The 26,253-nt window shown below is 44.3% G+C and overlaps 1 protein-coding gene across 15 annotated transcripts in view; it reads left to right on the forward strand.

Annotated features, from left to right (window-relative positions):
- The window catches only part of FGFR2 (fibroblast growth factor receptor 2), a 104,205-nt gene that overhangs the window by 26,870 nt on the left and 51,082 nt on the right, over positions 1 to 26,253 (forward strand). For 7 of the 15 annotated variants that reach the window (XM_060033935.2, XM_060033931.2, XM_060033937.2 and 4 more), the window contains exons 3-6: positions 739 to 1,005; positions 1,893 to 1,970; positions 12,686 to 12,855; positions 23,986 to 24,109. In XM_060033935.2, coding sequence (XP_059889918.1) covers positions 739 to 1,005; positions 1,893 to 1,970; positions 12,686 to 12,855; positions 23,986 to 24,109 — 639 coding nt within the window. The remainder of the gene's footprint in view (positions 1 to 738; positions 1,006 to 1,892; positions 1,971 to 12,685; positions 12,856 to 23,985; positions 24,110 to 26,253) is intronic. The other 8 variants (XM_060033942.2, XM_060033936.2, XM_060033943.2 and 5 more) reach the window with 2 other exon arrangements.

A 26,253-nucleotide genomic window follows, 5' to 3' on the forward strand; every position in this document is an offset into this window, starting at 1 on the left:
ATTTCAGGATCCATTTACGTGTAATGGGGGCTGGGGACCGCCTCTTGGCTCCCTGGGGGCATTTTTCTCTTTTCTGTTTTGACATTAACGCCTTCAGGCTATTATTATTTTAAGGGAAAGCAGTGTATCCCAGCTCACCCAGCGCCGAAGTAAGACTCCAGACCAGCAATGTTCCGATCTGAGCCTGAGAGTTTGAGGCATTTCTTTTTAAGAAGCTCAGATTTATGACAACAGGCAGAGTCAGCACAAATAAATAGGGGTGTGTGTGTGTGTGTGTGTGTGCGTGCGTGCGTGCGTGCGTGTGTGCACAGCCATGCAGTCATGTGGAATTAAACCATTTGTAAAACACACGATCTCACAGATTAAAAACGCCACGATGATAGACTTTCCCGGGGGTTACAGTGTAAGCAGGCTTTGGATTGATCATCGACTTTAGAGTTTTCTTGTACAGTGTCTTTCCAGGTTGGGTTTGTGTTTGTGTTTAACGCTCTACAGTTTGTGGAAACTCAGTGGGGCAGCTTTTGCCGGGTGCTTCCTCTGGTTGGTTTTGGATTCTCCTCTTCTCCTTGGTGAGGGCGGCTTCTGGGGGTGCGAGGAGAAGCAGACACCCTGGGGCCATTTGCAAAGCATGAACTGCCTCTCTTGGGAGTCAAGGGGCCTCCACTGACCTTTGTTGGACGTTCTCTCCTTTCCCTCTTTCCCATCTGTCTCCGTCTTCTCTCTCCCACCTTTCTGCAGAGCCATCAACCAAATACCAAATTTCCCAACCAGAAGTTTACGTGGCTGCGCCCCGGGAATCGCTAGAGTTGCGCTGCCTGTTGCGAGATGCCGCCATGATCAGTTGGACTAAGGATGGGGTACACTTGGGGCCCAACAATAGGACAGTGCTAATTGGGGAGTACTTGCAGATAAAAGGTGCCACGCCTAGAGACTCCGGCCTCTATGCTTGTACTGCTGCTAGGAATGTAGACAGTGAGACTGTCTACTTCATGGTCAATGTCACAGGTGAGTTGGCCTGCCAGCTGTCTGCTCTCTCTCTTCTCTGTAGCCATTTTTCTGGGTAAAGTGTTATTGGACAAGTGAAATCATGGTGGGATCTGCTAATTGGATGCCAGGCACAGAACTTCACAGTTTGTGATTGATCTGTTGTTGAAGTTCTTCTACGGGACCTGGTATATCAGAGAGGCTGGTCGTTAAAAATGACGGGATTCTCATGTGCACAGTAACATTTTTCATTTAAGACAGCACACTTTCCTATAAGTAAAAACACATCTTTTTTTTTTTTTTTTTTAACCCCCATACCACCGGCATCCTTGGCATTTAGAACATAGAATTGAAACTTGGATGCTGAAGATTTCTGCTTCCTTTTGTTAAAATTTGAGTTTCTCTCCTTGACTTTTCTTCCATGTGGTGAGGAGGGACTGCACAGGACCCCTTTGCAGCCAAGTTTAAAGTTCCGCTTTCAGAATATTAGTAAACGGTCAGAAGGCCACACGGGGGCTAAGTTTTTCTAGCGACTAATTTGCTTTCTTGAAGTAGACCCCGAGTGCTGAAAGCTTGTGTTGGAAAGAATCTTTGGATATTACACAATCAGTAAGTTCGTTGGGGACTCGAGTACCATTTGAAGCTTAAAATCCAGTTTCAGTATATCCAATTTTATAGCATGTTTAAATAAGGTGAAAGCAAAAAACGTTGAGAATCATAATATAGACGAACTATCATCATGGAGTGAAAATTTAAGCCATTAAAACCATCTTAACTAAACACGGTCTCAGACTTCTTGCCTGGGTTCCTGGGTTGTTGAATCCCCTTTCCAGAAAGACTAAGTTGTAGATGATTGCAACCTTTGGCTCAGCAAAAACACAACCATGGATATGTTCTTTTGAATACAGATGCCATCTCATCCGGAGATGATGAGGACGACACAGATGGCTCGGAGGATTTTGTCAGTGAGAACAGTAACAGCAAGAGTAAGTAATTGCTGTCTCTGAAGGTCCCCGAGAGAGGAGAGCTCAGTGGGAAGGCCTGACTCTAAGCTGTCTCCCTGTCGACTCTTCGGGATGCTGTCGCCCGCGGTCCCCACCTCTCTCTGCTGTGTCTCCTCTCTTGACTTTCAAATCTGAGAATAAACCAGTGTTACTGTACACCCTTCTCTACTGTTTGTTCTTTCTTATTGTGTCAGTAGCCACTTTTCTTTTGAAAGCAGTTATGACTTTTCTTTCCTTGGTTTTCCTTTTTCCTCTGACTTCTTGCTGTTTGGAGACGTAAAGCCAGCAGAGCCGTGTAACATTCTGGTCTCGTTCATAACCGTCGACGGTGCTTGGCTTGTCCCAGTGGTTCTCCACGGGGGGTGATTCTCCTCCTTCCCCCTCCCCAGGGGGACACTGGGCAATGTTTGGTTGTCTCAGCACAGGAAGTCGGGGGGATGCTAGTGGCTTTGCAGAGGCCAGGGATGCTGCTAATAAACATCTTTACAATGTACAGGGCAGCCCCATAACAAAGAATTATCTGGTCCAAAATGTGGATAGTGCCAAGGTTGAGAAACCATGGCCTTGTGAAACATTAGTGCTTGCTGAGCAGAAATAAGGGAAGTGTGTCTTACGTTGCAGATAGAAAAGGGGGGCAACGAATGCTGTTTGCGCATTTAAAGGCAGTTAAAGCACTGCCGTAACTGACACTAGGAGGCCTTTACATGGTGAGTGAGAATGTGGCCTCTCAGAGCTGGGCAGCCTCGGTTCAAATGCTGCTCCACCACTGCCGAGTTGGGTAACCTTGGGCAAGTAATTTAACTTTTGTGCCTCAGTTTCTTTATCTGTAAAATGGGAATAATCACAGTATCTTTGGGGGTTATGAGGATTAGTGAGTCCATATTTGTACATTGCTCAGAAAAATATTTGTGAGTGTTTATTCAATAAAGAAGATCAAATATTTCCAATAACATGGTTGGAATATTTCCAAAGTGATTTTGCATTGGTCAGTGGCATTCTTTGCTTAGATGTTACATGCTACGTTTTCTCAAAAGGATATTACTTTAATAACTTTAAACAAGGCCTAAATAATAAGATAATTCGTTATTAAAATAGACCCAGGGCTTTTTCAAGGAAGAAGAGAAAAATCCATGTTGTCCGGCACCTGGGATAATGTTTTGCTTAAGTGGGGAACTGGATTTGTCTCTTGAGTCTCCTAGTAGCTTAGGCAAAAAGGGAGGTATTTTGGCTCATGTAGTTTTCACTCTTCGGCAAGAGAAAGCTTGCGACCACTAGCATCAGCGTCACTTAAGAACTTACTGGGAATGAAAATTCTCGGGGCCCACCCCGGACCCACTGAATTAGAAACTTTGGGAGTGATTCTGATGCACAGGAAGCGTAAGAACCACTGGCTTAGGGATTCACACATGCAGATCTGCTTCCAGAAGGAGTTTATTGTTAGCGATCTCGTTGGTAAAACAGTGGGTAATAAGGCGAGTGAAAGTGTCTTCCGCTGTGCTTTGTACCAGCCTTCTAATGAGGTGGTTGTTATCATTGCGATTTAGTAATAAAACACTGGTACGTTACAACATGCCGCTCACTTCTTATTAGTTCTCTGGCTCCGGCAGGAGAGGCAGTGACCCTGACAGTGATGAAAAGGGTCTGCTCTGGGCTGACTCTGGGCTGGCTGCTGGTTCAGTCAGTGCCCCCAACGACCAGATAAGGTGGAGACAGGAGTTGTTTGTGTTTTATTCATTGGCAATCTGTGATTCAGTGAGCCAATAGCCGAGCCGCAGTTCAGTCAGAGAGGCCTGTTGCATGTCTAATCACAGCGCCCCTCTGCCAATACTCAGGGTGATGACGGGGGTGAAGGGAGGATGCTCGCACAGCTGTTTACAGCTCTCAAGTGGTACCCGTGTGTGGGAGCCATTGCTGGTGACTGGGACATCAGATTCAGCGCGGTTCTGTTGGCATGCCTGGGAACCGTGTTGTTCTGGTGATCAGTCCCCTGCCTAATAACACGTTACCCGGAATATGCAGGAAGTTATCAAATGTAACGGCAGGGTAGGCTGAATGAACTGAATCTCTCTCTGATGACTCTCTTTTCATCCTGAATACTAGTCCTGACTGCTCAGTGCCCAGGTAGGGCCAGGTAGTAGAGTGTTGCATTTAAGGCACGCCAGCCCACGTTGAGTGAATGGCCGTGCCTTCCTTCACCTTGCAACCAGGGTTCTTTGTAATTAGCTCTCGAATGACACCAACTCTGCCCCGAAGTGGGTGCTCTGCAGTGATTAAGGGCTGGTGTTAGCTGTACCAGGCAGATACTGCTGTCGGGAATTGCCTCTGTTTGGTGCCTGTGAAACATTAGATGCGATTTAAAGTGATAGCAGTTCTTAGCTGGCTCCTTGGCCTCTGCCATCTGTTAGTGTGATTAGGCCGGTCTGATTCACAGGTGCAGCCTGGGGCGGCTGAGATTAAGCAGCTGTGGCCCGTGTGGACAGAGGAATGCCATGGCCAGGGTAATTGGCAAGGCGGGGAAGGGGATGTTGCCATTAAGACAATTTTTTGCCACCTCGAGTGTCAAATGCCTGACCTGATTAATAGGGAACATTGTAGAAGCACTGAATTCTTTGCATTTTCAGCCACCTGGAAACCAGTCATGTGTCCAAATTGATTCCTTCGGTGCCTTCTGATTGCCTGGAGATGCCACTGGGGTGTGTTTGAAAGTTCCCCTTCAGTGAAGTTAACAAATGATGCTCCGGTAACCCTGTGCTGACACTGATAGCCCTGAGCTTCTCTGAGAAGGGTTTTTCTCTTTTAGGATTGGTCTACGTTAGTTCTCCATCAAGTGACTCCAAAAATAGATTGTAGGTTACTCTCATTGCTGGTATTCTTGTTTATCTAATTTTGTCAGTTAACTCTCAGAAGCCAAGCTTATCTGCCTGGTAGAGTTCTTCTTAGATTCTGTACAGAGTGCAAAAAGTATGGTAGTCAAATATAATGGCAAAAAGCACAGTCAAAAATTAAGGCAGGATTGTTGCATTTTGGCCGTGAAACTGGTATCCGTTAACCTCCAGGTCCAATTTGAGTTTTATAGGAATGTACTGCAATGTTCAGGTTGATCTGAACTCTTACCTCATCCTGCGAGACCCAGCTCAAAAGTGGGCTCCTCTGTAGAGGATTTCCTTGTTTACACTGGAAGATTGAGTGGCTTTGACTGTTGTTCACGGGTTCTGTTGTATCACAGGTAGTGTACATTGTATCACGTGTAGTATCACGTATCTCAGACCTGCCTTTTCTGGTAGATTGCTTCTGGAGGGCAAGGACTAGCCTGGATGTTGAATGAATATTTTGTGGAACTACCGTCCTCACGTATATCTTTTACAGATCCCATTAAAAACAGAGCAGCGTTCAGGTTTGGTTTGTACATTAAGAGAATAAGCTGATGTTTCTCAAAGAGTATCCCTTGGAACCCTAGTTTGGCATAAATTCTCTGCCAAAAATGACTTGTATTTTGAAATGAATTTGGAAAATACCTCATACCGTGACCTTTCTTGAAGACTTACAGTGTCCATCAGCCTGTTACAAGCTCTGAGAAGTTCTGTAGTAAGACATCTGTTTCTTTTTGTCCTTTCCCAGGGTTTTCCAAACTTACTGACCGTAAGACCCTTTTTAAAATATAGCATCTATTCACATCCTGCTGCACGTGCTTTGAAAATCCCCGCAATGGGCTGGTTTGATTGATCTGACTCTGCCTCCCCTTTAAGGCAAGTTCTTCCATCACAGATGTGAAGGGCATTCTCCGGTCATATTTTAGCAGCTGACTAGCTGATGACCTCACGCCTGACCAGTGCTAGACGTTTCCCTGAGTGGAACAATCTTGTGATGTCACTGCGAGCCCGGCTGCCAGGAAATAATGTTGCTACACATGCCCTTTGGTGAAAGAGACTTTCTCCGGACAGAAAGTGGTGATTTCAGATGCTAATTTTTGAAATGCGTCCAGGTTGAGGATTTTGAAAAGGTTCAAGCTTTGTGCTTTAGCTTAAAAAAGCGTAACTTAACTAGTCCTTGCCTTCCCTAGGTACTAGGTGTCTTAATGGGTTATCTGGCAGCAAATAGATAGACGTGTCTGTCCGTTTTTTTCGAGGTACTTTTTATCACCTCCCGCTTGTGTTTAAGTGATTCCTGTCTCTGGAGAACTTGAGACTGACTTCTTGGGAAGGGCATGAGTGACAGAAGGTTCAGGTTGGCTGCTTAACTAGAGGGAATTGATAGTAAGACAGTCGTATCAGGTGGAGTGGTTCTTCCTATTGAGTAAAGAGAGAGAAGGTAATTTTCTATTTTGGCTTTATTTTCGTTCAGACCTGCATCTGCCCATCCTCCATATTAGGGAGAAAGGCAATTTTTTTTTTTTTTTTTTTTTTGTTGTTGTTGTAAGCAACTGGGGAAAATGAAGGTTCTTGGCCTGAGATTCTAAACGTTCATTGATAGACCTGCTGATCGTAACAGTTCACCGTCTCCTTGGCTCTAATTGAGATTTTCCTTGGAAGAGATCGTACCTAAGTTGGTAAATGCTGGTTTCTTAGTTGTGTTGAAGTTTCCAGGAACTGAAGAAAACAAATTTTTAGAAAATGTACCAGCTGCCTAAAGTTTTTGAAACACCTTTGCGGTGAAAACCTCATTACAAGTTTGGTTTGGGTGTTTTATCACAAAGGCCGGGGGTGGTGTTCCATCCATTCGGCCAGATTGAGCGTCTTTTCGTTCTCGGCCTCCCCTCTGGTCCAGCAGCATCACCGGCCACTAGCGGGTTCTCTTTTGAAGGCAGAGCCTGGGAACTCCCCCAAGCAACTGGTCTCCCAGTAGACTTAGGCGTTTCACATGTGGGTCGCTTGCCTGGTTTGTTTTAATGTATTTCTTATTGAGTGCCTTGTTGGTCAGCAAGCTGTTGTTTTAATGAGATTTCTCCAATAAAGCCCCCCTGAGCCCCACAGTCACACCTTCACTGACATCTCCATATTTTGCTGGATTTGTTTTCTGTTTCTCTGTGCAAAACTGAAGACAGATGAACTGCAGTCTACTGCAAGGATGGGGTAGAGCTCTCAGAGACGTGCCTCCTTCCCTCATCAGGGGTCAAAGCATTGAAATGTCCTGATTAGTGATATTTTTAAAGGCACTAATTATAGACTTAAGACAGAGGCCTTAGTGAGGCTTTAGAGAGTTTGTGAGACTTAATCTAAGAGCTGAAACAGGCTGTTGTTTTTTTTTTTTTACATCAATAAAAATACAGTTGGCAGTCATCAGCGGCCACAGCTCACATAAATCTTGAACTTTTGACTTAATTACCATGGGAGAGTTCAAAGGGCAGCATGGAGTGGTTGAAAGAGCACTGCTCAGGGAGCTGGAGACTTGGGTCTAGCCTCAGCCCAGCCTCTGGCCATGTGACCTTGATCAAATCACTTAACCTTTCTGGATGACATTGATCACACCAGCCGTTGGGCCAGATGGTCACTGAGGTCCCTTTTGGTACAGTGGTAATTTGAGTCCATGTTTTTCCTTTAAACCACCAGGCTGTATTCTCTCTATTTGGTGAGAGAGAGAGAGAGAGAGAGAGAGAGAACCATAAACCTTCGATGCCGGGGTGGGGATACGTAAGAGTTTTTGTGGGAGCTGGCTCAGCAGCCCATGTTTTCTCCTTGGGTTTAGGTTGCAGGGTCAGAATAAATCCTCTGATCCTATCATTTGTTGACAGAATCAATATCTGTGTAGAATATAGATAGATACCTGGAAAGAATGTTAGAACCGGGAGGGGCCTTATCAGAACATTCAGTTCAGCTCCCTCATTTTATAGCTCAGGCTTTTAACAGTCGTCCATCTGGTCCGTCCATCCATCCATCCATCCATCTGTTCAATAAACACTTGAGTGCCTGCTTCACAGTCTGAAGGTGGCTTGAGCTGCACACTCCAGGTGATCTGCCCTTATTGGTCAGCAGACATCGAGAGGAATATGTTTCAGTCTAGAAACACTCTGGGCATGGAAACAGACATAAGTAACCAGGAAGATGGTGGACCAGAGAAGGAATGATGAATCTTTATTGTGGGTTGAAGGGGGGTTAAGAAAGGCTGTGTTGAGGGAACCTTGAGGGAAGTTTCTGTGGGGTTATAAATCTGCTTAACCAGCCACAAGTTAAGAGACTTCTGTTGTATTAAGTTAAAATTCTACTTACTTGGTATTATTACTAACATACAGTATCTGTTCCAGTGTAGAAAATGGTAATGAGTCAATACGCTAAACCTTGATGATGGGCTTGTATTTATTGATTTATTTTGGCTAGGTCTTACTGTTCCCTTAACTTGGTCGTTATTAGTATTTAATGACTAAGAGAATGTCGTTCTTTTGCTGCATACTACAGCAGAAGATTTGAGAGTGTCAGAGCAGAAGGGGCCATACCTATCATCTAGGTCAACTTATTTCCTCCTGATTTAAGTATAATTCATGTTTTATGCCATCAGGGGCTTATACCACGATTCCGTCTCTATTAAATAAATCCCTAAGATTATGTCAGGGAAGGCGTACAAAGTGGTTGCCGTACACCTCTTTCAAGCAACATGGTGTGGCCTTGGCCATCCGTATTGAGCATCTACTGTGTGCTAGAGTCTTCTCTGCTTTTGTAGATCATTAATTTGTTAAGTGAGTTCCTCCTCCAAATGAAAGTTGTTAATGCTGTTCACAGCCTTGGGATAGAGAGGCCTCATTAGGTAGAGGAGCTTTTTAGGAGCCTGGTCCCTGTTTCTCTCCAGCTGCATTGTAGTTCTTGGGGTGGGCACCTTGGCATTTCCATGTGTCCAGACTGCAAACATAGCAGGAAATATTGAAGACAGGAAGAGTTCGCAGAGGACATAGGACATTGATGATGGAAACACAGCAGGGCCTTTCCTACAGTGTAATTATTTTTCTGGACCTTCCAGATTCTTCAAGTTTTCCATAAAACTAGTTTATTTCAGAAAGAGCCGTTGTAAAATAATAAAATAACTCCTCCCCTCCAGCATATGTTCTTAAAAAAATTCGTGAGCTTGACTTCTTAAAGGAAGACCTCATCGTGAAAGCACATGGTGCCTGTGTGACGTTAGCACCCGGAGTGGTGTTGGACACGGAGTTGGTGGTGACCCATCACTGCCACTCAGGGAACCTCGAGAACTTGGCCTGACGGCCCTTTTTGTTGAGTCAAGCTTTGCCGTTATTCAGAGAAAGCGAATGTTGTGAATTCGGGTTTCCAGTGACAGTCATGTAGGTGATTGGCTTCTACTTTGTTGATTAGATTTCACGGCGCCTCACCCACCTGCGATCTCTGAGCCTTTAGATGAGACACACGGTGCCCACAGACTTTATTTAAAAAGATTTTTTTTCTGGTTTCTTCTTTTTTTTTTAACATCTTTATTGGAGTATAATTGCTTTACAATGGTGTGTTAGTTTCTGCTTTATAACAAAGTGAATCAGCTATACGTATACATATATCCCCATATACCCTCCCTCCTGCGTCTCCCTTCCACCCCTCTAGGGGGTCACAAAGCACCAAGCTGATCTCCCCGTGCGATGCAGCTGCTTCCCACTAGCTATCTGTTTTACAGTTGGTAGTGTGTATGTGTCAATGTTACTCTCTCACTTCATCCCAGCCTAACCTTCCCCCTCCGTTGGGTCCTCAAGTCCATTCTCTACGTCTGCGTCTTTATTCCTGTCCTGCCCCAGGTTCATCAGAACCTTTTTTTTTTTTTTTTTTTTAGATTCCGTATATATGTGTTAGCATACGGTATTTGTTTTTCTCTTTCTGACTTACTTCACTCTGTAGGACAGACTCTAGGTCCATCCACCTCACTACAAATAACTCAGTTTCATTTCTTTTCATGGCTGAGTAATATTCCATTGTGTATATGTGCCACATCTTCTTTATCCGTTCATCTGTCGATGGACACTTAGGTTGCTTCCATGTCCTGGCTATTGTAAATAGTGCTGCAGTGAACATTGTGGTGCGTGACTCCTTTTGAATTAGCCCATAGACTTGAGATGAGAAGCATGGCTGTGTGTCTGTTTTGCACAAGCAGATTTTATAGGTGCAGGTTTGATGATTGAAATTTCACCCCAGGGAAGTGGCTATCTGCCAGAAATTCCAACAAAATTCTTTCACCCTTGTCCTTAAATAATTCCTCAGGCTCCAGGAAAAAGGTGCTGGTTGCCAGTGTGCTCTTGCCACAGGCCAAGACTGTACAGGCCCATGTGGCCTGGGGATCCCCATGTGGGTTGCAGGCTCACCAGCAGCTTAGCCCGGTGACGGAGGAGCAACGCAGCGTTCCTAGTTGCTAAAGCTGAGTCCTGTTTTTCCACATAGGGAACATGGAAATCGTGCCTCTTGGTACGTAAGCACACGTCTGTTGATTTCTTTTTATATAAAAATGCAAAGACACTCCACGGGATCAGGGCAGCTGTAATTGATGGTATCTGAAAGAGCCACTACATTAATATTTAGCTAATTCGTATGAATAGGCTATTGTGTTTACTTAAACAGATAACATGAATGCAGATACCTGACAGCATGAGGTATGCTTTTCATTTAGGGCAGATTTGTAAAAGTCTTTGTGTAGCGACAAAGCTCATTATTTATTTTGTGCTCTCACTGCTTTCTTTTTTAGTGGCTGTGGATGGAATTTTTCTAAGTAGGAGCTTTTAAAATGAAAGATGATTGAAATTGTTGCAGTATATGCCAGGCCCTGGGAGACTTATGATAAACAGGAATCGAGTACTCCCTGGGGAACCCTCAAAAGAATAGGTGTGTTTATGGGCATTTGACACCCCAAGTCAAGTGGCTACCAAGTTGCCTACTCATTACAGATGCAACTGGATTCAGAGGAAAGAAGGGCAGCTCTATTTTCTCCCCCAGCTCCCCTCCCGCCCTCCCACTGGCCTTTCTCTCTCTGGTGCACATGACTGACAAGTTTTGCCTCCCTTTGCTCTGCCTTGGCATCATGTCGATACCCCACCACCTTGACACTTAGATAAGCAGAAGGATAAAGACGATACAGCGTGTCCCCGTTAAGAAATCCCTGTTTCACCTTTTATAGCAGGTTTCAAGAGCAAGGATGAGTCAAAGAAGGGTAGGTGTTTTGGATGCAGTCTTTCCACTTTCTGATTCCACCACGACAGCCTGGCTGTTAAGTGAAGGGCATTGTTACCTCGCCAGGAACGAGCTGTGTCATCCGCAGAACAGAGGAGGAAGCTTCTAAGTCTGCATCGTAGACAAAGCCCCTTCCTACGCCCGTTTTTGCTTCTGGTTTGTGGAGGGTGTGTGCTGCTGCTCAGTCTAACCCTTGTTAGAAATAAGCACTTATGGATCAGTCTTCAAGAGTTTTAGTGTTCTAGAATGTTCTAGGATGTTAAAGGCCCTGCTGATGCATGCTTTGGGGAGGATACAGGGATTTTGGTTACCTGTTTGCTGAGACAGAATCACGCATGTGAAGAGTTAAATTGCTGTATAAGATTTCATTGGAAATCCTGGGCAGTAATAACGGAGGCAGTGTGCCTTCAGCTGAGGCTGTCCTGGACGCCAGTCCTGCACGTTCAGAGAGGTTAAAGGTATGGATTCCAATGCTTTGGAGAGTAGGTAGGTGACAAACAGTGGGCTCTGCAATCAAACTGCCTCGGATCACATCCTGGTCGCGCTTCTTCCTAGTTTTGTGGCTGTGGGCAGATTACTTCTCCGTGACTCAGTTTCCCCATCCCTAAACAGGGATTATAATTGAATTGTGTCAGGATTAATACAGTAAACACGTGAGAGCTTTGGGGGCTTTGTCTGCAAATAAGAAGCACCCAGTCAGTAGTGGTCATGAGCCATTATTAGCAGGCTTGAAGAATTTATGGCAGTATTCCCGATTGATGCTGTGACTTTAATTTAGAAAAAAATGTCCTTCCTGTGGTAGTTGAAGAAGGTGTCTCCTTCTTTGAGTTTAAAAAATCCCTAGTGTTCCTGTCTTTGAGGGCTCCTTAGAGGGCACAACAGTGTTTAATTGGCAGCCTCCTATTGAGTTACCTGCTTAGACGTGCTGGTAGAATTAGGGCATTCACAACCATCATACGAGAGGAAAGAAACCTTTTTTTCTTTCATTTTAAAAATTAAAACATATTTAGTAACATGGCTTGTTGACTTGTCAGATAAAGTGCTGGGAAATTAATGAATCCTCCCTGAGCTATTCTACCCTACTGAGATAAGTTATACTATTGATTACCCTTTGAAGCGCCAATGGGTAAATTGATGTGGCTTTTGGGCACAACTTGTTTATGTGTATATGTGATCCTTTCGTAGGTGTGGTGATCTAAAATGATACATTTGAGGGGGACTCAGCTGTTGTTACGGTATGTGTTGTCACCGTGTCTAAAGTAGCATTTTAAAGCATGATTCATGCATTTATATTCTGGCACTAAGAACAGGGAGAGAAGCTTCCCTGTTAATAGACATAAACTCTAAACTATCAAGCAGCCCACCTCCAGGGACCTTCTGGGAGGCCAGCTGGAGCAGACTTCAGAAAATGTTTCCCTGATGTAAATATTACCCAAAGGTTTTGAAAGCGTCGGATCATTCACCTACAAAAGAAAATGATCTTACCTGTTAGGATTTAATGATGGAGATGAGGCTATCCATCTACGTACATTATAATGTCATTTTCCAAAACAGGGGCACCGTATTGGACCAACACAGAAAAGATGGAAAAACGGCTGCACGCCGTCCCAGCAGCCAACACTGTCAAGTTCCGCTGTCCAGCTGGGGGGAATCCAACACCAACGATGAGGTGGCTGAAAAACGGGAAGGAATTTAAGCAGGAACATCGCATTGGAGGCTATAAGGTAGAATGAAGCTTTCAAAATATTCTATTTCTTCAATTTTTATTTCTTTATTTTTTTAAGTAGTCAAAAGTTAGCAGGAACTAGAAGGAATATTCTTTTTTTAAAAAATCAATAATTATCATAATTGATCGTTTCCATGTTTGATATTTTAAAAAATTTACCCTGGACTTGCATGTAATTTTAAAGTACAATCCCCATTTGTGTTGTTCTTTATATGAAGAGAGTTTAGTAACAGAAGGGTCGAAAGTTGAGAGTCTGTTTTCTATATGTTTTATGGTCTGTAAAACTAAAACTGAAGCAGAATTTGAGAAGTGTTGTAAGTTCAGTTGCCCTATCTGAGCAGGATTGTATGAACAGTGGATGGACTTGGATGAGAGACTGGGGTATGAAATACTACTTATTAAGAGAGAACACTTCCCGGGACTTCCCTGGTGGCGCAGTGGTTAAGAATCCGCCTGCCAATGCAGGGGACACTGGTTTGAACCCTGGTCCGGGAAGATCCCACATGCCGTGGAGCACCTAAGCCCGTACGCCACAACTACTGAGCCTGTGCTCTAGAGCCCACGAGCCACAACTACCGAGCCTGCGTGCCACAGCTACTGAAGCCTGTGTGCCTAGAGCCCGTGCTCCGCAGTGAGAGAAGCCACTGCGATGAGAAGCATGTGCACCACAACGAAGAGCAGCCCCTGCTCGCCGCAACTAGAGAAAGTCCGTGCGCAGCAATGAAGACCCAACGCAGCCAAATAAATAAATAAATAAAACTAAAAAAAAAAAAAGAACACTTCTAAGATGACAGAGGCAATCTCCCTGTCCTCCATCCTCAAGGATTCTGAAGAGCCCATTACAGAATGTGGTGAAATATAGTCTCATCACTCACTGGGGAGGTTGAAATTGACAACCATTTCCCTGAAGATGCCTCTTCAGGCGTTTGTCCATCCATTGAGCAAATGTTGATCGAGTGCCCTCGTAGCAGGCACCGTCCTAGGCTCTGGGCAAAGCACGGCCCTAGCTTATCGGGGCTCCTCGTCCAGCAGGAAGGCAGACAGAAGAGCTGGCAATCAAGACACTGATATGGGTGAAGTTAGAAGAGTAGGTTGTGCCGTGGATGTGCAGAGAGGTGATGTTGGCTCCTTGGGAGACTAAGGTAAAGGAGATCAGGAAAGGATTCTAGGCTGAGTTTGAAGGAAGGTTGTCTCAGAAGAGTGATGTGGAATCTCCAGGTCATTTAGTGTGGAAGGGGAGAACTCTACGAATTTAGTATATAAGGATGACTTAAGGAACCTTACTGTGAAATTCTTCGGTGCATTTGGAACGTGAATGGGTGTATCAGTTACCCATTGCCTTGTAACAAATTACCCCAAGACCTGGCAGCTTTTATAACAGCATTTATTCTCTCACAGTTTCCATGGGTCAGGAATCCAGGTGTGGCTTAGGTGGCCTTCTGTCTCAGGGCCTCTCACAGGAGGGTAATCGTGGTTTCAGTTAGGGCTGGGGTCTCATCTGAAGGGTCAGTGGGGAAGGATCTGCTTCCAGACTCACTCATGTGGTTGTTGTCAGGATTCACTTCCTTGCAGGCTGTTGGACTGGGGGCCTCAGTTCCTCACTGGCCGTTGGCTGGAGGCCACCCTTTGGCCACATGGGCCTCTCCATAGGGCAGCTGACAGCATGGCAGCTAGCTTCCTGAGGGGGAACAGACAAGACAGGAGAGTATGAGGAAGATAGATGTCACAGCCTTTGTAACCTAATCACAGAAGTACCATCCCACCACTTTTGCTGTTTTCTACCATTAAGTAAGTCACCAAGGGAGGTGATTACTGAGGGCACGAGTATCAGGCAGCACGGGGATCACTGGAGCATCGGAGGAACCTGCACAGTGGATGAAGCGGGATATGCATCAACTCAGGCCCCAGGTCCTTAAGAACCATGTGGGAGAGGATTTCTTGGTGGCAGCAGTGTGATACCCAGGAGGACTTTCCCTGATGTACCCCTTACCTGTGTTAACACAGCAACATCACTTTAGATGGCACGTGAGTCCCTGTCCCATCCCTGCTGCGCTCAAATGGGGCTTCCCTCCACACAAAGTGCCCCGGAGCCCTTTCCTGAAACACTATACACAGTTACTCATCTTGAAAGGGTTAGTATTTTCGTCTGTAGGAACTTTTGACTTTTGTTTTAACATTGAAAAATTACTTTCTAGAAGCCAAAACCCAGAGGATAATTGGGAAAGCCTATGAGTAAATTTCTAAGCGCACGTGTGGGCAGTTTATGTGTGAAACAGATGTGAAACACATCTGCTGGAAGGTGGATGCCTTTGAAGCCGTGGAGTAGAAATACTTGGGTTGTCTTCTACGACTCCTGCTCATTGGGGGAAGCAGTAGCAGGAGGTCGATTTGTCTCTTTGTTCAGTCCTTAGACTGGTACAATGAGATTGGAGGTTGGCTTTTTTTTTTTTTTTTTTTTTTTTTAAAGAATGAATAGACAGATTTCATTAGGGGATGCTGGTTGTAAAGGAAGAGTTAAACCACTAAAATCGAGGCCCCTGGGATTGTTCTAACCACCAAACGTTCTCTGAAATCATAACTGATGCAGTTCCAATGACTTATTTAAATACAACTTGAGTATAAGAAGGGTGGTCAAAATCTTGGTGGTTAACTCATTTCCTTCCTCAAGAAAGTCTGGGAAATGAGTGCAAAGGGTCAGTGAGCCTCCAGAAACTCCCGGTCTCAAAATAAATAGGACCAACATCATTATTACGGGGAAGGAGCTTTTTGCAAATCTGAATTAGTGGTTACAAACACGCTGGGAGACTGAGGGTGCCGAGTGAGGAAATGCTGCTTGCTTTTAACAGGTGCAGTTCGGTTTTGATTATTGATGACAACACTCCACGAAATGAAGAGCAGCTAATGTTCTAAAAGTGAAACTAGGAACCTTTAGCCTCATCCCGAGGAGGCACAGACGACCAAAGTATTTTTGTTGTTTGATGTTGGAGTCATTTCTGGAGTGAAAGAGGAATGGAATTTGAGTGTGTGGGGAGAAAAATCTAAACTCTGTTTTTGTTTTCAATGAAAAGGGCAAACAAAAGGGAGAGTATTACACCTTTGGAGCGGGGGTGGGGAGTGCCAGCCGGCAGTGATGCATCTCTTGCCCAGCTGGCCTTTCTCTGTGGGCCTGACTGGCCTGGGGGCTTGCCGCATCATTGCAAGGGTAGTCAACCTGGATTCACAACCGTTGTGGCATCGGTCATTCGTTTTGGGAATACGGGACACCCTTAGAAATTCCATTGAGCCCAATGGGCTTCTGGGACTTGAAAGGAAAAGACAGAGATCTCTTACCTCCTGGGAAAATATAGTTACCTAAAGCCTAAGTCTTGCTAATGACGTGTTAGACCCACCCCAGGTCCCCAGGTTCCTAGGCCATGAAGTCGCCAAAGGTCACAGAGGTGGACTCCCCCCTGAGGGCCACCCCTGCTGGGCTGAGCTCCAGGGCAGAGTGGGGAGCATGGTGGTGATGGGAGGTTTTCCCTCTGATGTTTCCTTTGTTACCTACATACACTTGTAAAGAACTGTGTCTCTGAACATGTGACTTGAGGGATCCGTGTTGTACAGTTTGTAGTTTCCATTCCTCGGCACTTCCCCCCAAGGCCGAGACCTAATTGTTCACGTGGAGGGCCCGACTGATGTTCAAATGACCCCTCCTCTCACTCCCGTCCTTTTGCTCTTTTATTTAATGAAGAAGCAAACTGTCAAGTTTTCCAAGATGTATTTTTCCAGAAAGCAAGACCTGAAATTTCCCACAAACAAAATTGTGATTTTTTTGGTGTGCATTTCTGTGATTTTTTTTTTTTTTCTCCTTCATAAATCTCATTGCATAAACCATGGCTGTGCTCTGATGGCCCAGCTGTCTGTCTAACTCTTTCTACCTGTTTATGGGCTGGGCACTTTGGCCCTGGTCTACTGTATTATGCATATGTGGCCATTGAAGGGAGAAGGAACACAAAAAAACCAAAACAAAGTCAAAGAGAATTATGAAACAGGACAGAAAGCTCATTTTAATTAAAATGGCCCATAGAGCTCTTTGGTATTCTGTGTTTCAGTCTTACTTATCAAAGAACTCATGCTGAGCCATTCTTAGGTTATTAAGAGTCAAATTACTGTTTTTCTTAGTATGTGGGCAAAGCCTGGTTGGATGTTATATAATGACGAAGCATGACTTGAAGCAAAACCATATCTCCCTAATTGTGCTGATGCCTGGGCTTTTTAACATCAGTTAAAAAGTTGGCTGAGATCTCCGGGCTTCACATCACCTATCCTTAAGATGAGAAGATGGGATAGGAAATCTCTAACGTCTGATCCTTTCCAGCACTAAAACCTGTGATTTAGTAGCCTGACCATAACGCAGCATCAGCCATTTTTCATCTTAAACAGCAGCACAGAGTTTGTTTTTTATAAGGAGGTTGCCTTTAAGGCTAGATGTTTAGTAGGGCTCTGAGCAGTGATTACAATTAAATGTAGAAAAGCAAGAAGATGACTGAGATAATTAATAGACCAGCTCAATTGCTAGCTCATTCCTAGGTAACGATTTAGGCATAGAGGAGAAGAACATTCTTAAAAACCATCTTTCAAGCCACTTACTAACTGCGTAAGACCCAAGAGAGATCATGGGATAAAGCTCTCCCTCAACACGGCCATAGAATTGGCACAAGAGCCCACGGCATCCAAGAGGTTAGAATTCCCACGGAGCGGCCTGGCAGAGGAGAGGAAGCATTGTAGAGTATGGACTGTTAGTTTCCAAGTACATTTCAGGTCCAAGAAAAGACAACTACAAAAATTATTTTCTTATCACAACTGAACTGGTTGTTTTGATGGTTAGGTTAGATTTACATTTTCTAGGTTATTAAGTGTAATGCTTAACCCCAAAGTGTGTTTATTTGGAAAAATCAGTACTAATTTGCGTTTTAATGTATTCATATTTGTTGAGCTTGTTTTCAACCAAGACACTTCTGCTTTAATGTCAGATCAGGGAGACTGTGACGAGGGGCAGGTGTATGTTGGTATCTGCTGGCATGTGTTGTCTGCTCACCTGTGTCCTGACTGTTCCAGGTGCCTCCTGTGTACATGGCACCCTGTCCCCTGCACAGCCCAAAGAGGTGGGCACTGTTCTTTTGTCCCCTTTGCACATGGGGCTCCTAGGTGGTGGAGCTGTTATTTGGACCCAGGCAATTTTTGCTCCAAAGTTCATGCCCTTATTAAAATATGGTTCCATGTTTTGTTTAAAAAAAAACCCCAAACACTGTTATGATAAACGAAAGACACGTAGGTAGTAATGGCTTCCCAAGAGCATACAACTATCAGTTGATGCAGGGTATACTGTTGAGAGTAAAGTTGGGGGGAGGGGTATGACGCTGTTCTTCTAGCTTCCGTGACCTGTATGAGATTTTTTTTTTTGGTGTGTGGTAAAAGTATAACATAAAATTTGTCATTTATTTCTAAAACTTTTTCATCATCCAAAAAAGAAACTCTATATCCATTAAACATTAATTCCCTCCTCCTCCTTTCCCCAGGCCCTGGTAACTTCGAATCTACTTTCTGTCTGTGAATTTGCCTGTCCAGGTATCTCCTATAAGTGGAATCAGAGGAAATGTGTCCTTTTGTATCTGGCTGTTTCACTTACTGTGTTCAAGGTTCATCCATGTTGTAGCATATGTATCAGAACTTCCTTCTTTTAAAAGAGTGGCTGAATCATATTCCATTATATGGGTATATCACACTTCGTTTATCCGTTCATCTGTTGACGGGCGCTGGGGTTGTTTCCACCTTGTGGCTACTGTGGATGACGCAGCTATGAACATTGGTGTACTAGTATCTGTTTGAGTCCTTACTTGGAGTTCCTTCGGGTGTATACCTAGGAATGGAATTGCTCGATCATATGGTGATTCTGTGTTTAGCTTTTTAAAGAAGGCTGTGACGTTTTTAAAGAGTTAAGTTCAAAAGGCAGCGGATGCCCTTTTGGCAGTCTGTCCCCAGAGCACCTTTCTGGGCACCGTCAGGGAACAGGCATCGAAGAGATCAGCCTTGCATTTTATAATTCATTTCCCACCTCCTCTGGAGAGATCCATTGTTTACTGAGTAGAGGGAAGAGTTTCTGCCATTGGTCCTCAAAGATCAGAGCTCACCCAGCCCTGTTCTCTGGACCCCTCCCGAAAAGCAAACCTCTTGGCGTTTAAGCATTAAACAGGTGTTTGTCTCCAGGTCTGCGTGGTGACAGGAAGCAGTGCTACAGCCCTTGGCACATGTAAGCTCAGTTTGTATGTATACATCCCAGAGGGATGGTCTGGAGTCCCCCAGGAACCAGCTGAAAATGGGGATCTGCCATGGGCTAGTAAGATTTTAGGCATCCTCATGACACCTGGTCTGTGTTGAATTGTAGTTCGTGGGGCACCTTATGAAGGCCAGGGTTAAAAGGGAGTGCTGTCCTTCTCCATAATTTGAGCCCTGATACTGGTGGAAGGAAGTCTCGGGGGTATTTACCATCATGTGGACACATCATTCCTCGATTTGGCACAGAGCAAAACTTTCCATCCAGCTTCTGGGTGTTTATTCTGCTTGTTATCGAACACCTGGGTGTTTGGAACTGTTCAGAGTTTTCTGCAATGTGGAAAGCAAACATCCAGGTGACAGCTGGGTCTTTGACCTTTCACCTTTCACCTAGGTGTTTTGGTGTCCTACCAACTCAATCGACATTCCCAGTTGTCAGCTGAAGGCTAGGGGTTTTAGGTGCAACGTGGAGGCTTTAGGTAACTGAGGAATTCCGAGAAAACCTGTCTGGGCCACCTTTTGTCTTTGCAATGACAGGGTGTAGCATGTTTGTGGATCCAGTTTTTGGATTACAAGTAAGAAGAGAGTTGAGGCCATTAGCTTCAGTCTGCTTGGTTTCAGTATTGAAATGTTATTTTTAGAAGATTTTAGTGAACATAGTTTTGAAACCCCATGCTCTCTCATTTTGTTCCTTGGCAGATGAAAAATACTGATGAATTCCACAAAGATTTAGCCACAGGGAGGAATGAGAAGAAGGGATTGTGCATGGTCGGTTCCTGCAGGATTTCTCTTCTCCCTGGCTTTTGTGGTCTGTCCGCCGGAGAGTTACACATGCGGTGGTTCTGCCACAAAACAACTACTACCCTAGGGTTTATTTCACTTTTTCTGTTGTGTGTGTGTGAGATTTATGTTTAAATCTGAAAAGTGAAAATGAGAAAAGAGTAAACATTTCTAATCCTGCTGCTTAATTCTATAAAGTATATCACTAACAGTTGAGTACATTTTCTTTCTGATTTTACCTTGTACACAAGTCATGCTTACAGATTCAGGCCTATATGCGCCTAGAAGGTTGTGTGTGTGTGTCATGTGTGTGTCTTGTGTGTGTATGTTTTTTACAAAATGGAATCATGAATATACATATTTGCACTCAGGCTACTTGTTTTCATTCATCAGTAACTATCAGTGATATTTTACCGGGACGGAACATAAGAATACCTCATTCTTTTTAATGACTGTATGCTATTCTTTTGGAATAAACTGTTCATGTTGAATGAGTCTCCTGTTGATGGATTCCAGTTTTCTTCTGTTACAGACTGTGCTTGAAGCAACAATTTTATTATGTGCTTTGAAGTAATCCTGCTCTTTTCTGTGTAGGCAAGATTTCTAGAAGTGGAATTAGCTGGGTCCAAAAAAAAAAATGTGTGTTGCTAATTTTAGCAAATTATTTTACAGAAAGGTTTTTCTCAACTTATGTTATCAATTTGAGTTTCTATTTCCCTCCACACTCACCGAGTACTCAATGACATTGATCTTTCTAATTTTTGTTAATCAACTGGTGAATAACAGTGTCTCATCATTGTTTTTCCTTTTTTTTGCGGTACGCGGGCCTCTCACTGCCGTGGCCTCTTCCGTCGCGGAGCACAGGCTCCGGACGCGCAGGCTCAGCGGCCATGGCTTACGGGCCCAGCCGCTCCGCGGCATGTGGGATCCTCCCGGACCTGGGCACGAACCCGCGTCCCCTGCATCGGCAGGCAGACTCTCAGCCACTGCGCCACCAGGGGAGCCCTCATCATTGTTTTAATTTGCAGTTCCCTGCTCCTTAATGAGGTTAAGCATCTTTTCATATGTTTGTTGAGTACTTACATTCCCTCTTCTGTGCAACCAAAGATGGTTTATGTTCATTTGACCTAAGTGGCAGAAACAATGGAGCATTAAAAAACTGAGGAATTGAGAAAAACGTGTCGAAGATGACATCTTACATTTTTGTAGTTTCTTTAGGTGTACCCGGAATCTCGGTATGGAAATGGTGTGTTTAAAAAAGCACAGAAATCTTTGTGCCTCTGTTCCCCATCTTTGTAGAGTTACTGTTTGTAGTCTCTTAGCTTGTCATTAAGCAACCAATAATTAATGGTAGGATGTCCCCTACAAAACTGTCAAATAGTCTCCCTGTTGGAGACTTCCAAGGGCATCCATTGGAAAATGCCACAGCTCATAAAATTCGGGATTGGTGGTATGTCAAGGAATCAAATACTGGGGCCATGGTGTAAGAAAATAAATATTAACAGCACTGTATGGGGCAATATTGATTGAGTACCAAGGTCTCTGGAAGGGCAGAAGCACCCTGTTGGGTAAATGTGTTTCTCATTGTGAAAGCATTTTATAAATGTTAACTTATTAACGTTATTGTCGTGCATCTCTAGGAAGTAAATATCGAGGGAGCACATGCCCTTGTAGATCTTACGTGGAATGCCATAGCCCCGACGAAAGACTGGAGCTGACCATAGGCCCTAGGGTTAAAAAAAGGCAGTGGCGTGCGGGGCTGTATATGCCAAGATTTAATGTCTCGGGCAGAGACAGACCATGCCCTGCTTGCACAGTTCAGGTTCAGCTCCATTTGGAATCCACTCTGTGCCAAATCTGGATCCAGGCACAAGAAAGACATTGACAGTTTGGATGGGGTCCAGAGACAGGCACTAGCCATGATTAAGGGCTTATGGGCATGACATTTGAGCAGGGGCTCAAAGAACTGAATATTTACAGCGGGGCTAAATGCTGGATTACGTGGCTTGGTGACATCGGCCCGAGTTACCCTCCACGTGACTGGTTCCTCAGAGGCCAAGAGAGCCCCATTGCTGCTACTGCTGAGCGCTTCTGGAGCGGGAGAGTCTCATTGTGGGCTCATCTGCCTCGAGTCAAGGAGCTAGCACCTGCCTTTTCCATGCTCTGAGCCTACAGCTCCGGGGTAGCCCCCGGGGGGCCAGGATTTCCATAGGGAATTCTTACACTGGAGATTTTAGCGTCCACATCTTCTCTTCTTCCTGAGCGTCCCTTTTATACATTCTGCAAAGAAGGTGCTTCTCCCAAGAGGAGACACAGCCTCTCGTTTTGGTTCTCCTAAAAGTCTTTGGCCCAGCCAAGAGTAGAAAGTGAGTCTTCTCCGACGTAGAGAATAGACTCTCTCCATTGTAGGTCTGATGACTTCAAGTTCATTGACTGCCAGACATTTCACCTGGGACAGTGAGACGAACACCCCATCACCAGCTCCAGGACCTTAGACTGAAACAACCTCCACGGTTTACAGGGGGAGTCGTTTTCAGGCAGCACCTGAAGCAAAGTGACTGCTTGGAACGCAGTCTTAATTCAGGGCTTGTAGTCTGTGAAGAAGAAGAATCCAGCCTTCACCCCCATGATGCTTCCCAAGACTGTTAGTGATGACCAGCAATCTTGTTTTTGGACTCAGCGTCAGTAACTGCACTCTGCCGTGATGGCTTGTGCTGAACTGAACGGCTGACATGAAAAGAGTTGTCCTATCGCGTGTTCTTCTAACCTCTTACCTCTGTTGGCTCTGCTTTTCCAAGTGGACAGCTGCTCTGCCCTCCCCTCTTTATAATGGAGCGTTCACGAGACGGTTTTCTTTATTCTCTAATTTAGTTCCTAGAATCTCTCATGTGCTTGCGCAGGCTCTGCTGGCATTATCGGTTTTTTATGTGATTAAGGCAGAAAACACTTGGAGTGCTCAGGGAATCATTCAGAAGGTCAGTTGGAATCCCTGAAATAGGATGAGTAGGCCCTGGCTTTTTATTTTTTCTTTCCATTTCTCCAGAATGCCTTGTCCAAAATGCCTTTAAAGAATGATACGGATTTGGAGAGAAATATTAAAGCCATGAACCTGAAAGATGAAATCTGCATTTTGACCTTGATAAGGAAAAATCATGCTTGCTTGAAAGCCTGAGTCTATTGAAATACTTTGAAAGCAAGGTGGAAACCTTAGAACCTAGTCTGTTTGCATGTTGACAGAACTAGGGTAAGAATCACAATAACTTATTTTCTCATGTGCTGCTTATTGAAAAGTCTCAAGGAGTTTGTAAACAGATGGATACACAACTTAAGTTTCCTGAGGATTCATTGCTCCCATATTTGAAATTCCGAGTGTATCTCAGGAACATGTAGCATCTATTCAGCCAGAGATGGGAGGGGCAGACCTATGTTTCCAGCTGAAACTTCTTGAGATGTCCTGACAGCATCTAAGCGCTGTGGGGAAGGATCTAAGAGGACTTCAAACCAGAAGCTTCCAGGAACAATAACAGCACCTACCTTGCGGGCTCCTTGGGAGAGTTAAGGTTAAGTTAGCTGAGGTGGAAAGGAGCGCTCAGCAAAGTGCCTGGTTTACGGTACGTGTTCACTGGCGTTTGCTCTACGTAGTTCCTTGGTGCTGTAGGGTTTGAGGGCTCCCAGTGGAGGAGCAGTCTGAGGCTCACCTGCCCTGGGGCACTGATGCTGTGGGTTAGTGTTAGGTTCCCCGGCCACTTGGCAGCTCCTGGAGGACCCCTCAAACCCGTGACAGTGACAGACCTACTGCAAACACTCTTTTGTATCTTAACATGATGATGTCAGCTTGCCAGATGTTCACCATGATGATAATTGTTGTTTTCCTGTGTCACCAGTCTGAGTATTTATTATGAGGAAAATTTAGAATTCAGGTGATTCTTCTCTACCTTCCTTGTCTCCCTCAACTTCTTTTTAAATCAAGAAAGCAAAGCGCCTGGTGTTCTGTACTAAGATTGTTCAATAACCACCTTTCCTCTCATCTTTGCAGGTACGAAACCAGCACTGGAGCCTTATCATGGAAAGCGTGGTCCCATCCGACAAAGGAAATTATACCTGTGTGGTGGAGAACGATTACGGGTCCATCAATCACACGTACCACCTTGATGTTGTTGGTGAGTTTGCTTCTCCCCGAGCGGCAGCCACGTGCCAGCCTGCTGCAGCTTTACTCATTTGAAATTGTGAAAGTGAGTCTTGTTTCTCCCCGTGCTTTCAGGAGGCTTGGTTTGTTTTCATTCTTTCTAAATACACGCTATCATTTGGGAAGGATTCTTCTGTCATTTGACAATGTTCTGTTTCCTGATTAGCTGAGTTTTATGTGTTTTGCGTGATCCCCTTGGCTCCCAAGCATCGTTTTGTGTAATGTGGATGTGGTGTGAGATGTGCTGATGTTCTGGAAGCTGAGATTTCTCCGCAAAATGTTAGCGTCTGCAGGGAAAGGTACAGTTAGGCTGTGGGAGAACGTTGTTGCTGAAAGAAGGGCAACTATATAATGCTGGCTGAAGAGTAAAGGAAAAGGTATTATAATGACTGAGCTTATAGCTGGTTGGACGAAGGTTAACGTCAAGGGACCCTTCAGTCCCATCAGAAGAAAGTCATTAGACACTACAAGTTCAACATCTATTCCTAGAAGCTATTTCTTCTGTGAAAAGGGAACTGTTTTAATGGGCTTATGAATACTTTTTTAAATCAAAGTGCTTAAATAAACTATTTTAATGAAATATCTTAAGACAACATAGCTTGTTGTCCTGGAAACTCAAATTTCTTCCTAAGTCTGGTCTATTATGATGGGTTTTGTTGTAACTGATGAAGAAAGGCTGTTTCTCTGTCTTGTTGGAGCATTGATAAACTTACACCCAGGAGGTGTCTCGTTTCGGGATGGTGGGCTGAGATCTTTCCTTTGTAGAAGCCACCTTTTGTCTTTGCCATCTACCCTGACTCTCAGTGTGGCCACCTGTCCTTGAGTCCTTGCTGTGGGTTACCTAATCGGTTTGCACATCCCCACATGCAGGTTTCTGACTCCTGCTAAAGTCTCAGGCTCACCTTGACTCATTTTGCGTTAGTGTGACCCTCTGTAACCCCACAAACTCATGCCCACCCCCTGTGCATCCACAAACAAAGGCCTTCCGCCATCATTTCCTGTGCACGTGCCCTTAGTATTATTTCACATGTGGGCATTTCTTCTCCTTCAATAAAATATAAACTGTTTGCGGAGAGAGACCCCATAGATATTTGAGTTGCCCAAAGAGCCGTTAAAGAAACTTTGCAACATCTTGATAAACCAAATTACATAGATGTGGTTAATTGAAGTTTTAGGTTAACTGAAAATTAAATAGAAAACCATTTTAATTTTCTATCAGGTTAAATTAAATCCATAAGAAACTCTGCCTTAGAAAGCATGATTCAGTCTTTATCCCCATTTGTAAAGTGTTCAGTGAAAAAAACAGCATTTTGTTATTCAGAAGCCCTAATGTGAAATTTGAAAGGATTTTGTATAATATAGATTCTGTAGATATTCATAAAAGCCTGAGTTTTAAGAGCCTTTTTTTCTCACAGAGATATTTGTGGAATGTTTCTTAGCGGGAATCACTACGTACTGATAGTTTACCAAACAAACACAAGGAGAAGTAACACTCACACATGAGAAGAAAATGGTTAACATTTATTTTGGCATTGATGTGTCATAAGTCTATCAATCAAAGAGCACACGACTTGGACTTCCCTGGCGGTCCAGCAGTTAAGACTCCACGCTTCCAATGCAGGGGGCGCAGGCTCAATCCCTGATCGGAGAACCACGATCCCACGTGCCACATGGCGCGGCCCCCAAAATAAATTAATTTAAAAAAAAAAAAGAGGAGCACACCACTTGGATTTCACTTTGGGCCTCGCATATCCTGAGTTTGACATGAAAGTGTTCCTATTAAAGGAAAGAAAGTTTTGGGGCTAAAAGTTCTAAATAGTTAATTTTGGACAAAAGTCATTTATTGTGGGAATAAAATCATTGTGTTAACAGCAGTCTTTGGGGATCCTGGCTTTGCAGAGATCTACAAATCATTCATTAAGATTGGCTGGGGCCATTCCAGGAATCAGGAGTCATATCTCGGCCACTTCAGCCACGGGCTCTCGCTTCTAGCAGGTTTTAGGTTGAGTTGTTATGTAAAATGTTCAGAAGCCCCTCACCCCACCTCCCCTTTCAGCTTGCTGGCAGCTCATCTCTGTGAAGCCCTGAAATCTCTCTTAGAGTTTAGGGTTGGATTTG

The sequence above is a fragment of the Delphinus delphis genome, chromosome 16 (assembly GCF_949987515.2).
Source record: "Delphinus delphis chromosome 16, mDelDel1.2, whole genome shotgun sequence".
In the NCBI taxonomy this organism is placed as follows: domain Eukaryota; kingdom Metazoa; phylum Chordata; class Mammalia; order Artiodactyla; family Delphinidae; genus Delphinus; species Delphinus delphis.